At 38.8% G+C, this 27,999-nt stretch overlaps 1 protein-coding gene across 1 annotated transcript; it reads right to left on the reverse strand.

Annotated features, from left to right (window-relative positions):
- Window positions 1–1,480: 1,480 nt before the first annotated feature.
- On the reverse strand, window positions 1,481–24,530 carry LOC135460482 (butyrophilin subfamily 1 member A1-like). The gene is made up of 13 exons (XM_064737338.1): window positions 24,488–24,530; window positions 21,090–21,428; window positions 16,168–16,452; window positions 14,813–14,917; window positions 10,931–10,957; window positions 10,192–10,218; window positions 8,412–8,438; window positions 6,234–6,260; window positions 5,965–5,991; window positions 5,722–5,742; window positions 4,730–4,756; window positions 2,284–2,642; window positions 1,481–1,960 (listed from the first exon to the last, which is right to left on the reverse strand). Exons 1-13 carry the CDS (start codon window positions 24,528–24,530, stop codon window positions 1,481–1,483), a joined length of 1,794 nt encoding a protein of 597 aa, XP_064593408.1.
- Window positions 24,531–27,999: the final 3,469 nt, after the last annotated feature.

A 27,999-nucleotide genomic window follows, 5' to 3' on the forward strand; every position in this document is an offset into this window, starting at 1 on the left:
AAAATTGTTTGGTTTTTGTTCAGGAAAATTGGTGAAAATTGCGGTTTTTTCCAGGAAAATCTTTGAAAAACTTTTCTTTCCTGTAAAAATTGGTTTTATGCAGGAAAATCGGTGAAAATTGGGATTTTTTTCATGAAAATTGGTGAAATTTCCTTTTTTCTTTTGCTTTTCTTTTCTTTCCTTCCCCCTCTTTTCCCATTTTTCCTTTTTTCCTTCTTTTTTGGCCTTTTCCTTTTTCATTTTATCTTTTCCAAATCTCCCATTTTTCCCCACGTTCTCCCTCTTTTTTACATGTTTTCCGCTTTTATTCCATTTCATTTTACTTTATATTTGTATTTTCTTTTACTTTTATTTTGTTTTCTACTTTTCCATTTTATTTTATATTATTTTATAATGTAATTTAATTACTATATATTTTTATTCCATTTTATTTTACCCTATAGCGTTATTTCATTTTTTATTGTACTTTTATATTATTATTTTATTTTATATTTTTTTCCATTTTAAGTTATTTTATTTTATGATTTTATTTTATTTTACTTCATTTTAAAATTTAATTACTTTATTTTTAAATCCTTATTAAATTTTATTTTACTTTACATTAATATTTTATTTAATTTTTTAATTTATTTTTGTTTTCTTATTATATTTTATATTTTAGCTTATATTATTATTTTATTTCATTTAAATTTATTTCAGTTTATATTTTATTTTTTATCATTATATTATTTTACTTTTTAAAATATATTTTAATTTAATTTTATTTTAATATTTTTATTTTATTTTATTTTATTTTATATCCGTTTATTTTTTTAATTTTATTTTATTTTTCTTTTAATATTTTAATTTTATTTTTTTTTATAAAATAAAATAAAATAAAATAAAATTTTAATTTGCTTTATTTTGTATTTTAGTTTAATTTAGTTTAGTTTAGTTTATTTTTTAAATTATTTTATTTTTATCTTATTATTCTATTATTTTATTATTTTATTATGTATTTTTAGTTTAGTTTAGTTTAGTTTGTTTTAGTTTAAGTTTTTAAAATTTATTTTATTTTTTCTTTTAATATTTTTTAAATTTTATTTTATTTTATTTTATTTTATTTTATTTTATCTTATTTTATGAAAATAATTTTATTTTTATTATTTTATTTTATTTTGTATTTTAGTTAATATAGTTTAGTTTATTTTATTTTTTTATTATTTTATTTTGTATTTTTAGTTTAGTTTAGTTTAGTTTGCTTTACTTTATTTTTTTAAATTCATTTTTATTTAATTTTCTTTTAACATTTTTTATTTTATTTTAAAATTATATGATACAATATATTTTTTTAAAATTATTTTAATTCAAATTTTATTTTTATTTTCCTTATTTCCACTTTTATTTTAACCTCCCACGCCACCAGCATCGCTCACATTTCAGTTTTTATTCCTGATTTATTTCACTCCCATTCCGGGGCGCCTTTCCCGGTCCCGGGGGTTCAGAGCGGCCCCGGCACCGGGAGCGGCACCGGGAGCGGCTCCAGCACCGGGAGCGGCACCGGGAGCGGCTCCGGCACCGGGAGCGGCTCCGGGAACGGCACCGGGAGCGGCTCCGGCACCGGGAGCGGCTCCAGCACCGGGAGCGGCTCCGGCACCGGGAGCGGCTCCGGCACCGGCACCGGGCGGATCCGGGGCGCCCCCTCCTCCCCTCGGGACACGAACGGGAAAAACCTTCCGGTGGGAACGCCCGGGCCGATCCCGGCCAGCGGATCCCGGTGTCCCGGAGGATCCCGCAGCGAGATCCCGGTCAGGAGCCGCCTCCGCTCCGCATCGTAGAATTCCAGCAGCGCCTTCTCCCGGTCCAGGAGCACCCCGAGCACCGAGAGATGCCCGGGATCATCGGGGAGCACCGAGAGATCCCCGGGATGCTCCCCGAGCACCGAGAGATCCCGGGAATGCTCTGAGAACACCGAGAGATCCTGGGGATGATTCCCGAGATCCCCGGGATGATTCCCGAGATCCCCGGGATGATTCCCGAGATCCCCGGGATGATTCCCGAGATCCCGGGGATGACTGGGGAGCACCGAGAGATCCCGGAACACGGAGAGATCCCGGGGATGATTCCCGAGATCCCGGGGATGATTCCCGAGATCCCGGAACACCGAGAGATCCCCGGGATGATTCCCGAGATGCTGGGGATGATTGGGAAGAACCGAGAGATCCCGGAACACGGAGAGATTCCCGGGATGATTCCCGAGATCCCGGGATGATTCCCGAGATCCCGGGGATGATTGGGAAGCACCGAGAGATCCCGGAACACGGAGAGATCCCCGGGATGATTCCCGAGATCCCCGGGATGATTCCCGAGATCCCGGGGATGATTCCCGAGAGCGCGGCTGGCGGAGAAGAGGCGGCCCTGGGACGCGCAGAGGGCCCAGAGCCTCGGGGAACCGGGGGGATCGCGGGGGTCCCGGGGGTGCCGGGGCTCGGGGGGGTCCCGGAGCACGCCCAGGGCCCAGCCCCGCTCCCGGCCCAGCTCCACCTCCCAGTAGCGGCTCCCGGCTCCCAGCGCGTCCCGCGCCACCCGCGCCGCCGGCGGGAGCGGAGCCGGAGCGGCCCCGAGGGGCAGCAGCCGCGGCTCGGGGTCCAGCGCCACCGGAGCTGCGGGAACGGTACCGGGAGAGGGGACTCGCAGGAGCCCCGAGTCCCTGAATCCCCAAAATCACAGAAACCCCCAATCCCGGAATCCCAGAATCCCCAAATCCCCAAATCCCAGAATCCCCAAATCCCAGAATCCCCAAATCCCCAAAATCACAGAAACCCCCAATCCCGGAATCCCCGAATCCCCAAATCCCAGAAACCCCCAATCCCGGAATCCCAGAATCCCCAAATCCCAGAAACCCCAAATCCTGGAATCCCAGAAACCCAGAATCCCCAAATCCCAGAATCCCCAAATCCTGGAATCCCCAAATCCCTAAATCCCCAAATCACAGAAACCCCCAATCCCGGAATCCCAGAATCCCCAAATCCCAGAAACCCCAAATCCTGGAATCCCAGAAACCCAGAATCCCCAAATCCCAGAATCCCCAAATCCCTAAATCCCCAATCCCGGAATCCAGAGTCCCCAAATCCCAGAAACCCCAAATCACAGAAACCCCAATCCTGGAATCCCAGAATCCCCAAATCCCAGAAACCCCAAATCACAGAAACCCCCAAATCCTGGAATCCCAGAATCCCTAAATCTCCAAATCACAGAAACCTCGAATTCTGGAATATCAGAATTCCCAAATTCCAGAATCCCCAAATTCCAGAATCCCAGAATCGTTGAACCCCAGAAACCCCAGAAATCCCAGAAACCCCAGAAACCCCAAATTCCAAAAACCCTGAGTCCCCAAATTCCTGAATTCCCCAAATCCCTGAATCCCCAAATTCTTGAATCCCTGAATCCCCAAGTTACCAAATCCATGAATTCCCCAAATCCCCAAATTCCTGAATCCTTAAATCCCCAAATTCCCAAATCCCTGAATCCCCAAATTCTTGAATCCCAGAACTCCCAAATCCTTGAACCCCCAAATTCCCAAATCCCCAAAATTCCTGGACCCTTGAATCTCCAAATCCCTGAATCCCCGAATCCCCAAATTACTGAACCCCCAAATTCCTGGACCCCCAAATTCCTGGACCCTTGAATCCCCAAATTCCTAAATCCCTGACCCCCCAAATCCCCAAATTCCTGAACCCCCAAATCACTGAATCTCCTAATCCCTGAATCCCTGAAATCCCAAACCCCCGAATCCACAAATTCCTGAACCCCCAAATCCCTGAATCCCTGAAATCCCAAATCCCTGAATCCCCAAATTCATGAAACCCTGCACCCTCAAATCCCCGAATCTCGCAATCCTGGAATCCCTGAAATCCCAAATCCCTGAATCCCCAACCCCCCAAATTCCTGAACCCCCAAATTCCTGGACCCTTGAATCCCCAAATCCCTGAATTCCTGACCCCTCAAATCCCCAAATTTCTGAATCCCTGAACCCCAAATTCCCAAATCCCCAAATTCCCAAATCCCTGAACCCCAAATTCCCAAATCCCCAAATTCCCAAATCCTCGAATCCGCAAAATCCCAAATCCCCGAACTCCTGCACCCCCAAATCCCCCAAATTCCCGAATCCCTGAATCTCCAAATCTCCAAATCCTGGAATCCCTGAATTCCCAAATTCCTGGACACTTGAATCCCCAAATCCCTGAATTCCTGACCCCCCAAATCCCCAAATTCCTGAATCCCCAAATTCCCGAATCCGCAAAATCTTCAATCTGCAAAATCCCAAATCCCTGAAATCCCAAATCCCCGAATCCCCAAATTCATGAACCCTTGCACCCCCAAATCCCTGAATCTCCAAATTCCTGAAATCCCAAATCCCTGAATCTCCAAATCCCCGAATCCCCAAATTCCTGAATCCCTGAATTTCCCAATCCCTGAATCCCTGAACTCCCGAATCCACAAATTCCTGAACCTCCAAATCCCTGAATCCCCAAATCCCCAAATTCCTGGAATCCCTGAAATCCCCAAATCCCTGAATCCCCAAACCCCCAAATTCCCGAATTTCCCAATCCTGGCATCCCCGAACCCCCAAATTCCTGAAATCCCAAATCCCTGAATCCCTGAATCTCCAAATCTCCAAATCCTGGAATTCCTGAAATCCCAAATCCCTGAATCCCCGAATCCCCAAATTCCCGAATTTCCTGCTCACCCGCGTGGCTCCGCGCTTCCCAGAAATCTGCGAGGAGAAGGAAAAAAAATGGGAATTGTGATTTTCATGGAGGGATTCTGATTTTTATGGAGGAATTCCATCCTTTTCTCCCCCAGAATTCCCATTTCATTTCCCCCAAATCCCGGGAATTTGGGCATTCCTAAGGTTTTCCCAGGAATTTGATTTTTCCGGGAATTTGGGGATTCAGGAATTTGGGGATTTGAGGTTTCAGGGATTCGGGGATGGCGAAATTTGGGGATTCAGAAATTTGGGATTTTAGGAATTTGGGAATTTGGGGATTCAGGAATTTGGGGATTCAGTGGTTCAGGAACTCAGGGATTCAGGAATTTGGAGATTTGGGCATTCCCAAGGTTTTCCTGGGAATTTGGGGATTCAGGAATTTGGGGATTTGAGGTTTCAGGGATTCGGGGATGGGGAAATTCAGGGATTCAGAAATTTGGGATTTTAGGAATTTGGGAATTTGGGGATTCAGGAATTTGGGGATTTGGGGGTTCAGGGATTCAGGAATTTGGGGGTTCAGGAATTTTGGAATTTGGGGGTTCAGGGATTCAGGAATTTGGGGGTTCAGGAATTTGGGAATTTGGGGATTTGGGGATTCAGGGGTTCAGGAATTCAGAGATTCAGGAATTTGGAGATTTGGGTGTTGCCGAGGTTTTCCCAGGAATTTGATTTTTCCAGGAATTTGGGCATTCCTGGGCATTTGGGGATTCAGGGATTCAGGAATTTGGGGATTTGAGGTTTCAGGGATTCGGGGATGGGGAAATTCAGGGATTCAGAAATTTGGGATTTTAGGAATTTGGGAATTTGAGGATTCGGGAATTTGAGGATTCAGGAATTTGGGGGTTCAGGAATTCAGGGATTGAGGAATTTGGAGATTTGGGGGTTCCCGAGGTTTTCCCAGGAATTTGATTTTTCCCAGGAATTTGATTTTTCCCAGGAATTTCTGCCATTCCCGAGTTTTCCGCGCTCACCCAGCTCGGCTTTCAGCTGACCTGAAAGGAAAAGTTTTTCCATCATTTTGTGGGATTTTCCCGTTTTTCCCCCCATTTTCCCCATCAGAAAAAAACCCCAAATGTGGAATTTCAGGAAATTCCCATCCCTGGGTGAATGAACCCCAAATTCCAGGGAAAATGTGGAAAATCTGTGGAATTCCAGGGTTATTTTTAACCAATTTCGGGGGAAATGTGGATTTGTGGAATTTGAGGTTTTCTTACCCAAGCGTTCCTTGAATTGGATTTTTGCTGGAAAGGAAAAAAGGGAAATGAGAGATGGGAAAATTCCATGGAAAAATGGGAATATCAGCAGGAAAGGCATGGGAAAATTGGGAAAAATTGGGAAAAGGAGAAGAAAGGGGATAAAAGAGGGAAAAATGGGGGAAAAAGGGGGGAAAAAGGAAGGAAATGGGATTTTAAATGGGATTTTAAATGGGATTGAAAATGGGATTTAAAATGGGATTGAAAATGGGATTTAAAATGGGATTTACCTTCTCGTTTCTTGGCTTTTTCTCCATCTGGGAATTCCGGATATGGAATCAAAGGAATGACAGGGAGAAATATTAAATTAATAATGGTTAATAGTATTTAATAATTGTTAATAATCGTTAATTCTATTAGGTTTGTAAGTGTTTGTTATTGGTGGTGTTGGTAGAGGGAAGGGGAAAAACAGGAAAAAGGAAAAAAAGGGGTAAAAAAGGAAAAATGGGAGAAAAAGGGGTAAAAAAAGGAAAAAAGTGGGGAAGGGGAAAAAAGGGAAAAGGAGAAAAAAAACAGGGAAAAAGGAAAAGGGGAAAAAAGGGGGAAGGAGAAAAAGGGGGGAAAGGAAAACGAGAAAAAGGAAAAAAAGGGAAAGAGAGAAAAAAGGGGAAAAGGGAAAAAATGGGGAAGAAAGGGGAAAAAGGGGAAGAAAAGGGAAAAATAGATAAAAAAGAAAAGGGAAGGAAGGGAGGAAAGGGGGAAAAATGGGAAAAAAAGAAAAAAAATGAGAAAAAGGGGAGAAAGGGGAAGGAAGGGGGGGAAATGGGAAAAGGGGAAAAAGGGAAAAAGTGGGAAAGGAAAAAAGAAAAAGGGAAAGAAAGGGGGAAAGGGGAAAAAGGGGAGAAAATGAGAAAAATGGGGGAAATTGGGATAAGAAAAGAAGTGGGGAAAAGGGGGGGAAAGGGAAATAAGGGGAAAAAAAGGAAAAAAGGAAAAAAAGGAAAAAAGGGGAAGGGGAAGCAAAGGGTAAAAAATAGATTTAAAAAAAGGGGAAAAAGGGGGGGAAGGAAAAAGGGGAAAAAATGGGAAAAAAGGAAAAGGGGGGAAAAGGGAGAAAATGAGAAAAAGGGAAAAAAAGGGGAAGGAAGGGAAAAGGGGAAAAAGAGGGAAAAAAGAGAAGAAATGAAAAAAGGGAAAAAGGAAAAAAGTGGGAAAGGGAGAAAGGAAAAAGGGAAAGAAAGGGGGAGAAAAGGGGGAAAAAGGGCGAAAAGGGGGAAAAGGGAGAAAGTGGGGAAAGGGAAAAAGGAGCAAAGGAGAAAAACGAGGAAAAAGGGAAAGGAAGGGGAAAAGGGGAAAAGGGGAAAAAGGGAAGAAGTGGGAAAAAAGGGGGAAAAGGGAAAAAAGAAAAAAAAAGGAAAAAAGGGGGGAAGGGGAAGAAAAGGGGGAAAACAGATAAAAAAAGAAAAGGGGAAGAAAGGGAGGAAAGGGGGGAAAATGGGAAAAAAAGAAAAGGGGAAAAGGGGAAAAGTGGGAAAGGAAAAAAAGAAAAAGGAAAAGAAAGGGGAAAAGGGGAGAAAATGAGAAAAAGGGGGGAAAATTAGGATAAGAAAAGAACTGGGAAAAAAGGGAAAAAAAAGGAAAAAAAAAAGGGAAAAAAAGGGGAAAAAAGGGAAAAAAAGGGAAAAAGGGGGTAAAGGGAAGAAAAGGGGGAAAAAAGAACTGGAAAAAAGGGGGAAAAAGGGGGGGAAAAGGAAAAAGGGGAAAAAATGGGAAAAAGAGAAAAAATGGAAAAAGGGGGGAAAGGAAAAAAGGGGAAAAGGGGGAAAGGAAAAAATAAAAAGGGGAAGGAAGGGGAAAAAATGAGAAAAAAAGGAGGGGAAAAAGGGGGAAAAACGGGGGGGGAAGGGAAAAATTGGCAAAAAATGAGAGGAAAAAAAGGGAAAAAAAGGGAAAAAGGGGGTAAAGGGAAGAAAAGGGGGAAAAATAGATAAAAAAGAAAAGGGGGGAAAAGGGGGGGAAAAGAAAAAGGGGGAAAAGGGGAAAAAATGGGAAAAAAGGAAAAAGGAGAAAAAGGGGGAAAATTGGGATAAGAAAAGAAGTGGAAAAAAAGGGGGAAAGGGAAATAAGGGGAAAAAAAGGGAAAAAGGGGGAAGGGTAAAAAAAGAACTGGAAAAAAGGGGGGAAAAGGGGGGGAAAGGAAAAAGGGGAAAAATGGGAAAAAGAGAAAAAATGGAAAAAGGGGGGAAAGGAAAAAAGGGGAAAAGTGGGAAAGGAAAAAAGAAAAAGGGGAAGGAAGGGGAAAAAATGAGAAAAAAAGGAGGGGAAAAACGGGGGGGGGGAAGGGAAAAATTGGCAAAAAATGGGAAAAAATGAGAGGGAAAAATGGGAAAAAATGGGAAAAATGGGAAAAAAGAGGAAAAAATGGGAAAAAAGAGGAAAAAATGGGAAAAAATGGGAAAAGCGCTCACCCAGCAGCGCCTTCACTCTCTTCTTGTCTGGAACAGAAAGGGCAGAAATTCAGCAAAAGGACGGAAAATCCAAATTTTGGGATTTCGGGATCGATGATTTCGCCCACAGAACCCCAAAATTCATCGGAATGAACGGGCCAGGGGAAAAGAAAATAAAATAAAATAATTGCTAATTTATGATAATGAATTCAATAATGCAAAATTTAATATATTTATTGTATGTAATAGGCGAGGTTAAATTAAAATAAATTAATAGTTAATTTATGATTAATGCATTCAATAATTCAAAATTTAATATATTTATTGTATTTAATAGGCGAGGTTAAATTAATAATTAATTTATGATTAATGAATTCAATAATGCAAAATTTAATATATTTATTGTATGTAATAGGCGAGGTTAAATGAAAATAAATTTATAATTAATTTATGATTAATGCATTAAATAATTCAAAATTTAATATATTTATTGTATTTAATAGGCGAGGTTAAATTAATAGTTAATTTATGATTAATGAATTCAATAAGTCCAAATTTAATATATTTATTGTATGTAATAGGCGAGGTTAAATTAAAATAAATTAATAGTTAATTTATGATTAATGCATTCAATAATTCAAAATTTAATATATTTATTGTATTTAATAGGCGAGGTTAAATTAATAATTAATTTATGATTAATGAATTCAATAATGCAAAATTTAATATATTTATTGTATGTAATAGGCGAGGGTAAATGAAAATAAATTAATAGTTAAGTTATGATTAATGCATTAAATAATTCAAAATTTAATATATTTATTGTATTTAATAGGCGAGGTTAAATTAATAGTTAATTTATGATTAATGCATTAAATAATTCAAAAATTAATATAATTATTGTATTTAATAGGCGAGGTTAAATGAAAATAAATTAATAGTTAATTTATGATTAATGAATTCAATAATTCCAAATTTAATATATTTATTGTATCTAATAGGCGAGGGTAAATGAAAATCAATTAATAGTTAATTGATGATTAATGCATTCAATAATTCAAAAATTAATATAATTATTGTATTTAATAGGCGAGGTTAAATTAATAGTTAATTTATGATTAATGAATTCAATAAGTCCAAATTTATTATATTTATTGTGTTTAATAGGCGAGGTTAAATGAAAATAAATTAATATTTAATGTACGATTAATGCATTAAATAATTCAAAAATTAATATAATTATTGTATTTAATAGGCGAGGTTAAATTAAAATAAATTAATAGTTAATTTATGATTAATGCATTCAATAATTCAAAAATTAATATAATTAATTTGAATTAATAGGCGAGGTTAAATTAAAATAAATTAATGGTTAATTTATGGTTCATACATTAAATAATGCAATAATTAATATAATTAATTTGAATTAATAGGTGAGGAGAAATGAAAATCAATTAATAGTTAATTGATGATTAATGCATTCAATAATTCAAAAATGATAATTTAAATAAATAGGCGAGGTTAAATGAAAATCAATTAATAGTTAATTTATGATTAATGCATTAAATAATGCAATAATTAATATAATTAATTTGAATTAATAGGCGAGGGTAAATGAAAATCAATAAATAGTTAATTGATTAATGCAATTTTTAAATTGTAACTACAAATTTAATTAATTTAATTTTTATTAATTTATTAATTATTTAATTAATTTATTAATTATTTATATTCATTTAAATAATGAAATGGAATTAATTTGATGAATGAAATGTAATTGATATCAGACACAGATTTTTACCTTCCTCCATTTCCAGCTTTGCCTTGCCTGGAAAAAAGAGAAAATTTTAATGAGTGAATTGGGAACAATTTACAATTGATTTGTATTTGTATTTATATTTATATTTATATTTATATTTATATTTATATTTATATTTATATTTATAATAAATATATAAATATAAAATATAAAATATAAATATATAAATATAAATATATAATATATAATATAAATATATAAATACATAATATATTTATATATTTATTTATTTAAAATAAATATATAAATATAAAATATAAAATATAAATATATAAATATAAATATATAAATATAAATATAAATATAAATATAAATATAAATATAAATATAAATATAAATATATATTTATATTTATATTTATATTTATATTTATATATACCGTTATCTATATCTATATTTATGTTTATATCAATATGCATATTTAAATACAAATTAATATTAATATTAGTACTAATTTTATATTTATATTTATACTTACAATTATAGTTATGTTAATATACATATTTGTTTACGTATTTACATTCATATTTACATTTACTTTAATATTTATGCTCATATTTATATATATATTTTTATATTATTTATATTTATATTTATATTTATATTTATATTTATATTTATATTTATATTTATATTTATATTCATATTTTTATTTATATTTATATTTATATTTACTACAATTAACGATTCATTCTTAATTAATTCCTAATTAATTCCTCACCTGCCTTCAGAGTTCTCTTGTGGCTCCCTGGGGGGAAACAAAAAAAGAAGGAAAATTTAAAAATTTCATTTTTCCCAAGATTTGGATGGGAAATTCTGCGGGATTTGGGATTTGGGATTCCTGAGGTTTTTGGGATTCCTGAGGGATTTGGGATTTTTGGGATTCCTGAGGGATTTTGGGATTCCTGAGGGATTTGGGGTTTTTGGGATTCCTGAGGGATTTTGGGATTCCTGAGGGGTTTTTGGGATTCCTGAGGGATTTGGGATTCCTGAGGGATTTTTGGGATTCCTGAGGGATTTTGGGATTCCTGAGGGGTTTCTGGGATTCCTGAGGGATTTTTTGGGATTCCTGAGGGGTTTTGGGATTCCTGAGGGATTTGGGGATTTTGGGATTCCTGAGGGATTTTGGGATTCCTGAGGGATTTGGGGTTTTTGGGATTCCTGAGGGATTTTTGGGATTCCTGAGGGATTTTTTGGGATTCCTGAGGGATTTGGGATTCCTGAGGGATTTTGGGATTCCTGAGGGATTTTTTGGGATTCCTGAGGGATTTTGGGATTCCTGAGGGATTTTTGGGATTCCTGAGGGATTTGGGGTTTTTGGGATTCCTGAGGGATTTTTTGGGATTCCTGAGGGATTTGGGGATTTTGGGATTCCTGAGGGATTTTGGGATTCCTGAGGGATTTTGGGATTCCTGAGGGATTTGGGGTTTTGGGATTCCTGAGGGATTTTGGGATTCCTGAGGGATTTGGGGTTTGGGATTCCTGAGGGATTTTTGGGATTCCTGAGGGATTTTGGGATTCCTGAGGTTTTTGGGATTCCTGAGGGATTTTTGGGATTCCTGAGGGATTTTGGGATTCCTGAGGGATTTGGGATTCCTGAGGGATTTTTTGGGATTCCTGAGGGATTTCTGGGATTCCTGAGGGATTTTTGGGATTCCTGAGGGATTTTGGGATTCCTGAGGGATTTGGGGTTTTTGGGATTCCTGAGGGATTTTGGGATTCCTGAGGGATTTTGGGATTCCTGAGGGATTTGGGGTTTTTGGGATTCCTGAGGGATTTTGGGATTCCTGAGGGATTTTTTGGGATTCCTGAGGGATTTGGGATTCCTGAGGGATTTTGGGATTCCTGAGGGATTTGGGGATTTTGGGATTCCTGAGGGATTTGGGGGTTTGGGATTCCTGAGGGATTTTTGGGATTCCTGAGGGATTTTGGGATTCCTGAGGGATTTTGGGATTCCTGAGGGATTTTGGGATTCCTGAGGGATTTGGGGTTTTGGGATTCCTGAGGGATTTTTGGGATTCCTGAGGGATTTGGGGATTTTGGGATTCCTGAGGGATTTTGGGATTCCTGAGGGATTTGGGGATTTTGGGATTCCTGAGGGATTTTGGGATTCCTGAGGGATTTGGGGTTTTTGGGATTCCTGAGGGATTTTGGGATTCCTGAGGGATTTGGGGTTTTTGGGATTCCTGAGGGATTTTGGGATTCCTGAGGGGTTTCTGGGATTCCTGAGGGAGTTTTTGGGATTCCTGAGGGATTTGGGGGTTTGGGATTCCTGAGGGATTTTTGGGATTCCTGAGGGATTTTGGGATTCCTGAGGGATTTGGGGTTTTGGGATTCCTGAGGGATTTTGGGATTCCTGAGGGATTTGGGATTCCTGAGGGATTTTGGGATTCCTGAGGGATTTTTTGGGATTCCTGAGGGATTTGGGATTCCTGAGGGATTTGGGATTTCTGGGATTCCTGAGGGATTTGGGGTTTTGGGGATTCCTGAGGGATTTGGGATTCCTGAGGGATTTTTTGGGATTCCTGAGGGATTTTGGGATTCCTGAGGGATTTGGGGTTTTTGGGATTCCTGAGGGTTTTTGGGATTCCTGAGGGATTTGGGGTTTTCATGGATTCTGGTGGATTTCGGATTTTTCCTGATTCCATTGGATTTGGGATTTTCTGAGATTTCTGAGGGATTTGGGATTTTTCCCTGGATCCTGGTGGATTTATGATTTCCCCAATTCTGGCGGGATTTGGAGTTTTTCCCCCCAATTCTGGCGGATTTGGGGATTTTCCCTCCTGATTCCAGCAGGATTTGGGATTTTCCCAGATCTGGGGGGATTTGGGGTTTCCCTGGATTCCGGCGGATTTGGGATTTCCCTGATTCCGGCGGATTTGGGATTTCCCCGATTCTGGCGGGATTATTTGGGATTTTCCCAATTCTGGCAGATTTGGGATTTTCCCAGATCTGGTGGGATTTGGATTTCCCTGATTCCGGCGGGATTTGGGGTTTCCCTGGATTCTGATGGATTTGGGGTTTCCCTGATTCCAGGGGATTTGGGATTTCCCTGATTCCGGCGGATTTGGGTTTTTCTCCCCAATTCTGGCAGATTTGGGATTTCCCTGATTCCGGCGGATTTGGGGTTTCCCTGGATTCTGATGGATTTGGGATTTTCCCAGATCTGGGGGGATTTGGGGTTTCCCTGGATTCCGGCGGATTTGGGGTTTCCCTGGATTCTGATGGATTTGGGATTTTCCCAGATCTGGGGGGATTTGGGATTTCCCTGATTCCAGCGGGATTTGGGGTTTCCCTGGATTCTGATGGATTTGGGATTTCCCTGATTCCAGCGGATTTGGGGTTTCCCTGGATTCTGATGGATTTGGGGTTTCCCTGGATTCTGGGGAATTGGGTTTTCCCTGGATTCCAGCGGATTTGGGTTTTTCTCCCCAATTCTGGCAGATTTGGGATTTCCCTGATTCCGGCGGATTTGGGATTTTCCCCGATTCTGGCAGATTTGGGATTTCCCTGATTCTGCCGGGATTATTTGGGATTTTCCCAATTCTGGCAGATTTGGGATTTTCCCTGATTCCGGCGGATTTGGGTTTCCCTGGATTCTGATGGATTTGGGATTTTCCCTGGATTCTGATGGATTTGGGATTTCCCTGGATTCTGATGGATTTGGGATTTTTCCCTGATTCTGGCGGATTTGGGATTTCCCTGGATTCTGGTGAATTTGGGATTTTCCCCGATTCTGGCAGATTTGGGATTTTCCCAGATCTGAGGGGATTTGGGATTTCCCTGGATTCTGATGGATTTGGGGTTTCCCTGGATTCTGATGGATTTGGGGTTTCCCTGGATTCTGGGGAATTGGGGTTTCCCTGGATTCCGGCGGATTTGGGGTTTTCTCCCATTCCAGCGGATTTGGGGTTTCCCTGATTCCGGCGGGATTTGGGGTTTCCCTGGATTCTGATGGATTTGGGGTTTCCCTGGATTCTGGGGGATTTGGGGTTTCCCTGGATTCTGATGGATTTGGGGTTTTCCCAGATTCCAGTGGGATTTGGGATTTCCCTGGATTCTGATGGATTTGGGATTTCCCTGATTCCAGCGGGATTTGGGATTTCCCTGGATTCTGGTGGATTTGGGTTTTTTTCCCCAGTTCTGGCGGATTTGGGATTTCCCTGATTCCGGCGGATTTGGGGTTTCCCTGGATTCTGATGGATTTGGGATTTTTCCCTGATTCCGGCGGGATTTGGGGTTTCCCTGGATTCTGATGGATTTGGGATTTTCCCAGATCTGGGGGGATTTGGGATTTCCCTGATTCCGGTGGATTTGGGGTTTCCCTGGATTCTGATGGATTTGGGATTTCCCTGATTCCGGTGGATTTGGGATTTCCCTGGATTCTGATGGATTTGGGATTTCCCTGATTCCAGCGGGATTTGGGATTTCCCTGATTCCAGCGGGATTTGGGATTTCCCCAATTCTGGTGGGATTTGGGATTTTCCCTGATTCCAGTGGGATTTGGGATTTTCCCTGATTCCAGCGGGATTTGGGATTTCCCTGATTCCGGCGGATTTGGGATTTCCCTGGATTCTGATGGATTTGGGATTTCCCGACTCACTCTGGAGCAGACAGAAAATTCCGGAAATCAGCGCCAGGGTCAGGAACAAAAGCGCCAGGAAAATCTGGAGCCAGAGCGAGAGCGAGGGCAGGAACCCCTCTGGAAAAGGAATCGTTAATAGTTAATAACTAATAATTATAATTAATAATTAATAATTTCATAACTAACACTTAATAATTAACAAATAATAATTAGTACAAATATAAAATAATAATAAATATTATTAATACTAATAAAAATTAATGATAAAGATATAATAATTAATAATTAATAATTAATAATTAATAATTAATAATGATTAAAAATAATTAATATAAAATCAATTATTTATAATTAATATTAGTAACTAAAAAATTCAAATTAAACTTGAATTGGAATTAATTCAAAAATGTAGTCAAATTGAAATCAAATATAATGTTTAAATTTTGTAGAAATTAAAAATTCATTTTACATTAAATTAAGTGTATTAATTTAAATTAAATTGGATTAAATTAATTAGATTAAATTAAATTAAATTAAATTAAACTAAATTAAATTGAATTAAATTGAATTTTTAATTTTGTATAAATTTTAAAAATTTAACATTAAATTAAATTTGAATTAATTTTTAAAATTTAACTAAAGCAAGTTTGAATTGGAATTAATTAAAAAATGTAGTCAAATTAAATTAAAGTTTAAATGTTGTATAAATTAAAAATTAATTTTAATATTAAATTGAATTGAATTAAATTAAATTGAATGAATTAAATTGAATTGAATTGTATTAAATTGAATAAAATTCAATTAAATGGAAAATTAATTAATTAAAATAAATTAAATTGAACGAATTAAATTGAATTGAATTGTATTAAATTGAATAAAATTCAATTAAATGAAATTAAAATAAATTAAATTGAATTGTATTAATTGTATTAAATTGAATTAAATTAAATTAAATTAAATTAAAATAAATTGAATTGAATTGAATTGAATTAAATTAAAATAAATTAAAATAAATTGAATTGAATTGAATTGAATTAAATTAAATTAAATTTAAAAATTAAATGGAATGAAATTAAAATCAAAATTTAAATTTAATTGTAGAAATTAAATTAAATCACAATAAAAATTAAACGAAATAAAATTAAAATCAAAACTTAAATTCAGTTGTCGCAATTAAATTAAATTACATTAAAATGCTAATTAATTTTAAGAATCCAATTCAATTAAAACTAAAAAAATTAAAATTTAAAATTTAAATCCAAAATTCCAATTTAACCCCCATAACCAAGCACCCGACCCCTCCCGGCCCTTCTGCCCCAGCCAATCCCTGAAATCCCAATGGGGAATTTGCGGCTCCCCGCGCGCATGCGCACCGTGCAGCCGCAGCCGCGCCGCGCGGCTCCCGTTGAGCCGCCGGTTCCGCACCAGGCACGCGATCTCCGGCTCCGCCCCCGGCGGGACCCGCACCGAGCCCTCGACGCTGAAGAGCCCCCCGGGCCCGGGGCTCGCCGTGACCTCCGAGGGCTCCGGGCGGACGCGGCCGCGCCCGTCCAGCCAGAGCAGCTCCGGCCGCGGGAACCAGCCCGAGGCGCGGCACGACAGGCGCAGGGCGCGGCCATCGCGGCCCCGCAGGATCAGCGCCGGAGCTTCGCCCATGGCTGCGGAGAAACAGGGAATTGGGTTTGAATCACGGTAAATTTGGGGTTTTGGGAGTCAAGGATTCTGTTCATGATGGAGATGTCACCGCAGGATCACAGATGGAGATTCACCAATGGCTGGGGAGAAACAGAGGGAATTGGGTTTGAATCACGGCAAATTTGGGAGTTGGGAGTCAAGGATTCTGTTCATGGTGGAGATGTCACTGCAGGATCAGAGCCGGAGCTTCGCCCATGGCTGGGGAGAAACAGAGGGATTTTCATTGAAATCACGTTAAATTTGGGTTTGTGGGAGTCAAAGATTGCGTTCATTGAGGAGTCACTGCCACCGGATCATGGATGGAACCGCTGTGGAAAAAAAGGAATTTCCATTTTAATCCCGTTAAATTTGGGAATCAAGGATTCCGTTCATGATGGAGATGTCACCACCGGATCACCGATGGAGATTCACCGATGACTGTGGAGAAACAGGAATTTCTGTTTAAATCACGGTAAATTTGGGGTTTGGGAGTCAAGGATTCCGTTCATGATGGAGATGTCACCATGGATGGAACCTCTGTGGAGAAACAGGAATTTCCAATTAAATCCTGTTAAATTTGGGGGTTGGGGAGTCAAGGATTCTGTTCATGATGGAGATGTCACCGCGGGATCACAGATGGAGATTCGCCCATGGCTGGGGAGAAACAGAGGGAATTGGGTTTGAATCACGGTAAATTTGGGAGTTGGGAGTCAAGGATTCTGTTCATGATGGAGATGTCACCATGGATGGAACCTCTGTGGAGAAACAGGAATTTCCATTTTAATCCCGTTAAATTTGGGGTTTGGGAGTCAAGGATTCCGTTCATGATGGAGATGTCACCGCGGGATCATGGACAGAGCTTCGCCCATGGCTGCGGAGAAACAGGGAATTGTGCTTGAATCATGGTAAATTTGGGATTTTGGGAGTCAAGGATTCTGTTCATGATGGAGATGTCACTGCAGGATCACAGATGGAGATTCGCCGATGGCTGGGGAGAAACAGAGGGAATTGGGTTTGAATCACGGTAAATTTGGGATTTTGGGAGTCAAGGATTCTGTGGCTGGAGAGAAACAGAGGGAATTGGGTTTGAATCCCGGTAAATTTGGGATTTGGGAGTCAAGGATTCTGTTCATGATGGAGATGTCACCATGGGATCATGGACGGAGCTTCGCCCATGGCTGCGGAGAAACAGGGAATTGGGTTTGAATCACGGTAAATTTGGGTTTTGGGAGTCAAGGATTCCGTTCATGATGGAGATGTCACCGCAGGATCACCGATGGAGCTTCGCCCATGGCTGCGGAGAAACAGAGGGAATTGTGAAACGGTAAATTTGGGTTTGGGAGTCAGGATTCTACGGGTGGAGAAACAGGAATTTCAATAATTTGGGGTTGGGAGTCAAGGATTCCTTCATGATGGAGATGTCACCATGGATGGAATTCTTGGCTGGAGAAACAGAGGGAATTTCATTTTAATCACGTTAAATTTGGGTTTGGGAGTCAAGGATTTCGTTCATGATGGAGATGTCACCGGATCATGATGGAACCTGCTGTGGGAGAAACAGGAATTTCATTTTAAATCCGTTAAATTTGGGGTTTTGGGAGTCAAGGATTCTGTTCATGATGGAGATGTCACCGGATCATGGATGGAACCTCTGTGGAAAAACAGGAATTTCCATTTTAATCCCATTAAATTTGGGTTTTGGGAGTCAAGGATTCTGTTCATGATGGAGGCGCCACCATGGATGGAACCTCTGTGGAGAAATAGGAATTTCCATTTTAATCCCGTTAAATTTGGGGTTTTTTGGGAGTCAAGAATTCTGCTCGTGGAGGAGGTGACGCCACAGGATCAGAGATGGAACCTCTGTGGAACAACAGAGGAATTTCCATTTAAATCCCATTAAATTTGGGTATTTGGGAAGCAAAGATTCTGTTCATCGAGGAGTTGATGGAATTTCCAGAGATGGAACTTCTGCGGATAAACAAAAATTTCCATTCCAATCCCATTAAAGTTGGGTTTTTGGGAGTCAAAGATTCTGTTCATGGAGGAGTTGTCACCAGAGGATCACAGATGGAACCTCTATGGAAAAACCACAGGAATTTCCCATTTTAATCCCTCTAAATTTGGGTTTTTTGGGAGTCAACAATCGTGTTCATTGAGGGGTCGCTGCTGTGGGATCAAGGACGGAGCTTCTCCAACAGCTCTAGAAAAATAGAGGAATTTTTCATTTTAATCCCATGAAATTTGGGTTTTTTGGGAGTCAAAGATTCCGCTCTTCGAGGAGTTGCCACCACAGCACCACTGATGGAACCTTTGTGGAAAAACAGGAATTTCCATTTCAATCCTGCTAAATTTGGGGTTTTTGGGAGTCAAAGATTCCGTGCATTGAGGAGTTCCCACTGTGGGATCAAGGATGGAGCTTCTCCAACGGCTGCGGATAAACAGGAATTTTCATTTCAATCCCACCAAATTTGGGTTTTTGGGAGTCAATGATTCCTCTCATCGAGGAGTTGTCACCAAAGGATCAAGGATGGATCCTCTGTGGAAAAACACAAGAATTTTCTATTTTAATCCTGTTAGATTTTTGGTTTTTGGAAGTCAACAATCCTGTTCATTGAGGAGTTGATGCCGCTGTGGGATCAAGGATGGAACCTCTCCCACAGCTGTGGAGAAGTAGAGGAATTTTCCATTCAAATCCCATTAAATTGGAGTTTTTTGGAAGCCAATGATCCCATGCATTGAGGAATTGCTGGCGCAGGATGATGGATGGAAACTCAGTTGGCAAAACAGAAGAATTTTCCATTTCGATCCCATTAAATTTGGGGTTTCTGGAAACCAACAGGAGGTGCTGCCACAGGATCATAGATGGAGTTTCTCCGACAGGAGTGGAAAATCCAGGAATTTTCCATTTCAATCCCATTAAATTTGGGGTTTTGGGAGTCAAGGATCCCATTCATTGAGGGGGTGTCACCACGGGGCCATGGATGGAGTTTCTCCGACAGGAGTGGAAAACCAGGAATTTTCCATTTCAATCCCATTAAATTTGGGGTTTTGGGAGTCAAGGATCCCATTCATTGAGGGGTTGTCACCACGGGGCCATGGATGGAATCTCAGTGGGACAACAGAGAAATTTTCCATTTCAAACCCATTGAATTTGGGTTTTTAGGAGTCAAAGATTCCGTTCCTCGAGGAGTTGTCACCACAGGATGATGGATGGAACTTCTCTGGATAAACATGAATTTCCATTTCAATCCCATTAAATTTGGGGTTTTGGGAGTCAAGGATCCCATTCATTGAGGGGTTGTCACCACGGGACCATGGATGGAGTTTCTCCAACAGCAGTGGAAAACCAGGAATTTTCCATTTCAATCCCATTAAATTTAGGTTTTTTGGAACTCAGTTTTTTGCCCAGTAGCTGGACAGTCCTGGAGGATTTTCCAGGATTTATCCATGGGGTTGGAAGTTCTCAGTGGTCGATGGATCCGAGAATGTCCTTGGGAAGGAGGGATTTCAGGGAGAATCTGGAAATGGATGGAGGGGTGGGGGCGGCTCTGGGAAGGATTTGGGAGTGGAATTTGCCAGGATTTTGTGGAATGCAGGAAATATAAAATTGTAGTAACAAATATATCAAATATATAGAATTATCTTTTATCTTTTATATAATTATATCTATATAAATATCTAGAATTATCTTTTATTAAAACTATAAAATATAAAAACATAAACTATATGACATAGAACTGTAAAAAGATAAATATGAATATAAGTGTAAATGTAAAAAAATGTATCCCTTATATTTATTTTCTTATATATTATATATATTATAGCATGTATTGTAATAGATCTATAATTGTATTAATAATACATTATAAATATAATGTAATATAATGTAATATAATGTAATGTAATGTAATATAATATAATATAATATAATATAATATAATATAATATAATATAATATAATATAATATAGTATTATATAGTATAATATAGTATAAAATAATAATGTTATGATATAACAATTATTATTTTGATATAATTAATTATAGCAATTATTATATTGGTATAATGATATCACATTATAATAGCAATATCATATAAGATATAAGATATAAATTAATATTATATTAATATATTTAATATATTAATAATTATAAGTAATGTAATATATGTAATATAAAAAGCAAACAATATCTAATTACAGAGCTGTATAATATATAAAAATTATTTTATTGAATTGAAGATAATTTATATCCTATAGTATTATACATAATGTAATACATATAATATATATGTTATTGTGTATATGTATATATACATATATGTATTTATATCTTTCTATAATGTAATATTTATATTATATAACATATAAGATGTTACATGCTACATTTTACAACGTATAAGAAGTCAAATATAAAAATCAAAGCTATAAAAACAGAAATTAAAGATGCAAACATATGAACTGTCAAATGTAAAAAAAAAATTAGACATGAATATTCAAAACATAATGTAATTATTTAATATACATTTAATATTTTAATTATTTAATTATAAAATGCAAAAAATATTAAAACTTGAGAATAAATCAACTTTAGTAAAATGGAAAGGAGGGAAGGGCACCGACCTGCCACTTGCAGCTCCAGCATCACCTCCCAGGACTCATCCCGGACGGAGACCCGGCAGCCGTAGGAGCCCTGGTCGGAGCTGCGGACGTCGCGCAGGAGCAGGGACGCGTTCCCGGTGTGGAATTCCCGCTGGAACAGCTCGGCCCGGCCCCGGTACCGCCCGTCCGGCTCCTCCCCGCCGGAGCTGCGCACGGGGATCCACCGGGATCGGCCGGCCTGGAACGTCCAATGGATGGAGAAATCCCGGGCAGCCAGGGCGGCTCCCACCCGGCACGGCAGCAGCACCGGCTCCCCGACGATGCCGAGCACGGGAGCGCTGGGAGCGCTGAGGAATCCGCCTGCTTTGGGGGAAAACGGGGCCGTTCTGGGTTTCCGCACCGCGTTTCCCATCGGCTTCCATCGGGATGGATTCCACCCTCAGCGGGAAAGGAAAACCAAAACAGTGGGAATGTGGCGCTCATGGATTTACCCTTTGGTGTTTTGAGCAACAGCTCAATTTCTTGGCTGGTAAAGCATTGGGAAATCCTGGGAAAATGGATGGAAACGGCAAATTCCATCCGAAATGGAATTCTCAAAGCCGGGATTTACATCCAGAAAATTCCGGGTGGGAATCGCCCGCCCAGCAGGAGAGGGATCCAGAGGAAAACCAAAACAGCGGGAATGTGGCGCTCATGGATTTACCCTTTGGTGTTTTGAGCAACAGCTCAATTTCTTGGCTGGTAAAGCATTGGGAAATCCTGGGAAAATGGATGGAAACGGCAAATTCCATCCGAAATAGAATTCTCAAAGCTGGGATTTACATCCAGAAAATTCCGGGTGGGAATCGCCCGCCCCCACAGCGCGTCCCAGGAAGGTTGGGAATGTCCCAGGGCCTGGAATTCATCCCTACAGCGCTGGGAGGTGTGGGAGCGTCCCCGAGGGTCTCCCAGGGCGGGATTGGGATGTGGGTGATAAAATCATGGAATTCCCTGAGCTGGAAGTGGGAAAATCATGGAATTCCCTGAACTGGAAGTGGTAAAATCATGGAATTCCCTGAACTGGAAGTGGTAAAATCATGGAATTCCCTGAGCTGGAAGTGGTAAAATCATGGAATTCCCTGAGCTGGAAGTGGTAAAATCATGGAATTCCATGAGCTGGAAGTGGTAAAATCCTGGAATTCCATGAGCTGGAAGAGGGTCAGAGCCCAACCCCTGGCCCTGCACAGGAGAATCCCGACAGTCGCAGCAATCCTGAAAATTTTGACAATCCCCACAATCCAAACAATCCCAACAGTTCCAACACTACAATCTCAACAATCCTGACAGTCCCGACAACCCCGACATTCCCAACAATCCCAACAATCCCAACAGTTCCAACAATCCCAACAACCCTGACAATTCTGACAATTCCAACAATCCTGACAATCCCAACAATCCCAACAATCCAAACAGTCCCGACAGTCCTGAATATCCTGACAACCCCAACAATCCCAACAACCCTGACCATCCCGACAGTCCCAACAATCCAAAAACCCAAAAATCCCAACAATCCCAACAATCCTGACAATCCAAACAATCCCAACAGCCCCAACAATCCTGACAGTCGCAACAATCCAAAGCCAAAAATCCCAACAATCCCAACAATCCCAACAGTCCTGACAATCCCGACGTTCCCAACAGTCTCAACCCAACAATCCCGATAATCCCGACAATCTTGGCAATCCCGACAATCTCGGCAATCCCGACAATCCCTATAGTTTCAACAATCCAAACCAAACAATCCCAACAATCCCTACAATCCCAAAACTCCCAACAATTCTGACAGCCCCAACAGTCCCAACCATGACAACAGTCCCAACAGTCCCAAAATCCAAACCCCAAAATCCCAACAGTCCCAACAATCCTGACAATCCCAACAATGCCAACAACCCTGACCATCCCGACAGCCCCAACAGTCCCAAAAATCCCAAAACTCCCAACAATTCTGACAGCCCCAACAGTCCCAACCCTGACAACAATGCCAACAGTCCCAAAATCCAAACCCAAAAATCCCAACAATCCTGACATTCCCAACAATCCCGTCAATCCTGACAACCCCAACAATCCCAACAATCCTGACAATCCCAACAATCCCAACAACCCTGACCATCCCGACAATCCCAACAATTCTGACAGTCCCAACAGTCCCAAAATCCAAACCCAACAATCCTGACAATCCCAACAATCCCGACAATCCCAACAATCCCGACAATCCCAACAATCCCGACAGTCCCGACATTCCCAAGAGTCCCAACCCAACAATCCCGACAATCCCGACAATCCCAACAATCCCGACAATCCCAACAATCCCGACAGTCCCGACATTCCCAAGAGTCCCAACCCAACAATCCCAACAATCCTGACAATCCCAACAATCCTGACAGTCCCTACAATCCCAACAATCCCAACAACCCTGACCATCCCGACAATCCCAACAATCCTGACAGTCCCGACATTCCCAAGAGTCCCAACCCGACAATCCTGACCATCCCGACAATCCCAACAACCCTGACCATCCCGACAATCCCAACAATCCTGACAATCCCAACAATCCCGACAATCCCAACAATCCTGACAATCCCAACAATCCCGACAATCCCGACAATCCCAACAATCCCGACAATCCCAACAATCCTGACAATCCCAACAGTCCCCACAATCCCGACAATCCTGACAATCCCAACAATCCTGACAATCCCAACAGTCCCAACAATCCCAACAATCCCGACAATCCCAACAATCCTGACAATCCCAACAATCCCGACAGTCCCGACATTCCCAAGAGTCCCAACCCAACAATCCCGACAATCCCGACAATCCCAACAATCCCGACAATCCTGACCATCCCAACAATCCCAACAATTCTGACAGTCCCAACAGTCCCAAAATCCAAACCCAAAAATCCTGACAATCCTGACAATCCCAACAATCCCGACAGTCCCGACATTCCCAAGAGTCCCAACCCAACAATCCAGACAATCCTGACAATCCCGACAATCCTGACAATCCCAACAATCCCAACAATCCCGACAATCCCAACAATCCCGACAATCCCGACAATCCCGACAATCCCGACAATCCCAACAATCCCAACAGTCCCCACAATCCCGACAATCCTGACAATCCCAACAATCCTGACAATCCCAACAGTCCCAACAATCCCAACAATCCCGACAATCCCAACAGTCCCCACAATCCCTGGGAGCGTTGTCCCAACGCTCCAGGAGCTCCGGAATGTTCCGGAGTGGCTGCGGAGCTGCTCCGCCCCCAGCAGAAGGAACCTTTCCCAAGTCAATCCCGCTGCTCGTTAGGGGTTAATTAACGAGTCGGAGCAGGACTCGGCCGTTTCCCGGGAATGGATCCGGCGGGATCGCCCTCACCTGCAGCCAGGGCCGGGAGCAGCGCCAGCAGCCGGGGATCCATGGGCGCTTCCCGTCCCGAGGGGAACCTGCGAGAGCAGGGAAAGGGAAAACCTGGAAAATCCCTGGGATCCTTGGGAAACGGGATTGCAGGAGTTTCCCTCCCTGCAGATCCATCCCTTAAATCCTCCCGGGATTCTCCATTCCCATTTTCCCCTCTCCCTGAGGAATTCCACCCAATTGGAATTTGGTTCGGTATCAGTTTTTAGTGGGGTTTTGGTGTTATCGGATTTTAATATTGGATTTTGCGATCATATTTTAATACTAAATTTTAACAGTGGGTGCTGATGTTATTTTGAAATAATCTCTAATGCTGTACGTTATAAAAATTATTAATATCACAATACTAATTTATTATTATATCATTGTATTTTGATACTATGTAATTATATTTTGATATGTATTTTAATGCAATATTTATCATATTGAATATATGTATATATATAAATATATATATGTATATGAATTTAAAATATAAATATAAAAATGTATATAAATATCCATATTTATTTATATGTATATATATGTATATATATACACATATAAATAAATATATACATATATATAAATGTACACAATACATCGAATTGAATTATAAATAAAATAATATTAATTTAAAATAATATTGAATTTGGATATTATATGTAAATATTATATTTTGATTATATATTTCATGTAAAATATTTTATATTACATATTACCCTATTAATAGTACATTATTAATTAATTATTTTATTATTACATTTGCATATTCTAATGTTATATTTGGATATGGTATTTTAATACCATATATTATGTTTTATGCCAAAATTATATCCAATTGTTATTTCATAATATTAATCTAATATTATTAAATTTGAATATTATATTTTAATGTGATATTTTGATATTACATTTTACCATTGTATTTTGATCACATATTTTATATTTTACATTCTATTCTGTGAGTAATATTATAATATTAATTTACTATTGTATTCTTCTATTTAAGACTATATTCTGATATAATATTTTATAATACCCTAACATTCCATTTAAGTATTAATATTATAGAATTTATTTTGGTTATTATATTTTAATATTTGATTTCTATTTTAGATTTAATACAATATTTTAAGATATTTTAATTACTATTTTCAGTAATTAATTTTGATCTTACGTTTTCCTATTACATTTTGCAGTTAGATTTTATATAAGCTTTTTATATTATTTTTGGATCTTATTCTGATATAATTTTGATATTATACTTCAATATTATATTAAAACATAATTTTCTTATATATTTTTAATACTATTTTTTTACATATTTCAGGACTATATATTTTATATTTTATATTTTATTTATTATTATATTCTGATGCTGTGTTTTGGGATTACAATTGATATTATATTTTAACTCTCTATTTGATCTATTTTTGCATATTTGGAGAATGTATTTTTGATATTATACTTTAATATTATATTTTGCCATTGTATTTAAATATTTTAATACATTCCATATGCAAAAGAAATAATAAATAGTAAACATGCTATTGTTTTAATAGAATTATGATATTTATTGAGAAAATAATATATTAATTTATTATTTTAAATAGTATTTATTTGTTTAATAAATAATACACACTATAATATTGTAATTTAATAATGACTAATAATTGCAGTTTATTTATGGTGCAATAATATGTAATGTAATTAATATATTTATATATATTTTTATATTATCTATATATATATGTATCCCATTATATTGTATTCTAATCTATATATTATGTTATGTTATGTTATGATATGTTATATTATATTATATTATATCATATTATATTATATTATATTATATTATATTATATTATATTATATTATATTATATTATATTATATTATATTATATTATATTATATTATATTATATTATATTATATTATATTATATTATATTATATTATATTATATTATATTATATTATTATGTTATGTTATGTTATGTTATATGTTATTGCTGTATTTATTTAATACATAAGCTGATAATAAAATATTTTATCGTCATTATTATAACAATTTAAATTTATGTTTTGAGATCATATTTTCATTCTAATTTTACATTATCCCCAGCTTTCTGTCGAATCCCAGACTGGCTCCATATGGAAAAAACCTTTCCAATCACCAAATCCAATAATTTTATATGGAAAAAACAAAATTCCAGGAAGGCACAAATTCCCAGGAGCAGCAGGACCTTGGTCCCGATGTTTGAATTGTTTTAATTGGAATTCTGTGATTTTATGGCTCCTGCTCCGGGTGAGGATAAATCATCAAAGTGAGCGGGGAGCCGGGATTTCAGTGGGATTTTTCCCGGGATATTCTGTGTTTTCCTCCACATCCCAAATCCCAAATAAATCCCGTGGGAGAGCAATTCCCACGGGAAAAGGGCGGCAACGCCCCGACCACGGAAACAATGAATTAATTCCTGCTGAACGGATTTATCCCAGTCCGATTAATTAATCCTGGTTAATTAAAAGGTTTTTCCCGATGGGAATTGCGTACCTGAGCGGGAAGGACCCGGCGGCTGCCCCGGGATGGGGCTGGGATCGACCTTTGGCCCTGGATTTATGGATTTATGGATTTATGGTTCCTGGAAATTGAGATCGGCCTTTTCCGGAGGGGGATGGATCTTTGGAAAACATCCCAAAAATCCCATCCATCGCCATCGATGTTCCTCCTCATCCTCCCGTGGGAAACCCTTCCCTGCTCCACCAGGATTTAATGGGAAAAAGGTTTCATGGACCAAAAATTCCGAGAAAAAACCAAAATTCCAGAGGTGGGATAAAGCCATGCTCAGTTTGGGATTTCTTGTTCCTTGGGAACGGTGCTGGGTGTTTTTTGGGGCAGGGTTATCCCGGTTTTCTTCCTTTTTTCATGGAAATTCCAATTAGTTTTGGAATTATTCCAATTAGTTTTGGGATTATTTCAATTAGCTTTGGAATTATTCCAATTAGTTTTGGGATTATTCCAATTAGCTTTGGAATTATTCCAATTAGTTTTGGGATTATTCCCATTAGTTTTGGGATTATTCCAATTAGCTTTGGAATTATTCCAATTAGTTTTGGGATTATTCCAATTAGCTTTGGGATTATTCCAATTAGCTTTGGAATTATTCCCATTAGTTTTGGGATTATTCCAATTAGTTTTGGGATTATTCCCATTAGTTTTGGGATTATTCCAATTAGCTTTGGAATTATTCCAATTAGTTTTGGGATTATTCCCATTAGTTTTGGGATTATTCCTTTTTTTTTGGGCAGGGTGGGGGTGTGGTGCTTTTTTGGGGGAGGATGGGGGAAATTTTCTCCAGGTGCTTTTTCTTCTTATTTTGTCATGGAAAATTTATTGATGGGAATTCATGGATTGATGAAGTCGCTATATCACTTTTAAAAAGTAATAAAATACAATGCAATAAAATGCAATTGAACAAAAATAATAAAAAAT

The sequence above is a fragment of the Zonotrichia leucophrys genome, unplaced genomic scaffold (assembly GCF_028769735.1).
Source record: "Zonotrichia leucophrys gambelii isolate GWCS_2022_RI unplaced genomic scaffold, RI_Zleu_2.0 Scaffold_49_388800, whole genome shotgun sequence".
NCBI classification, from domain to species: Eukaryota; Metazoa; Chordata; class Aves; order Passeriformes; family Passerellidae; genus Zonotrichia; species Zonotrichia leucophrys.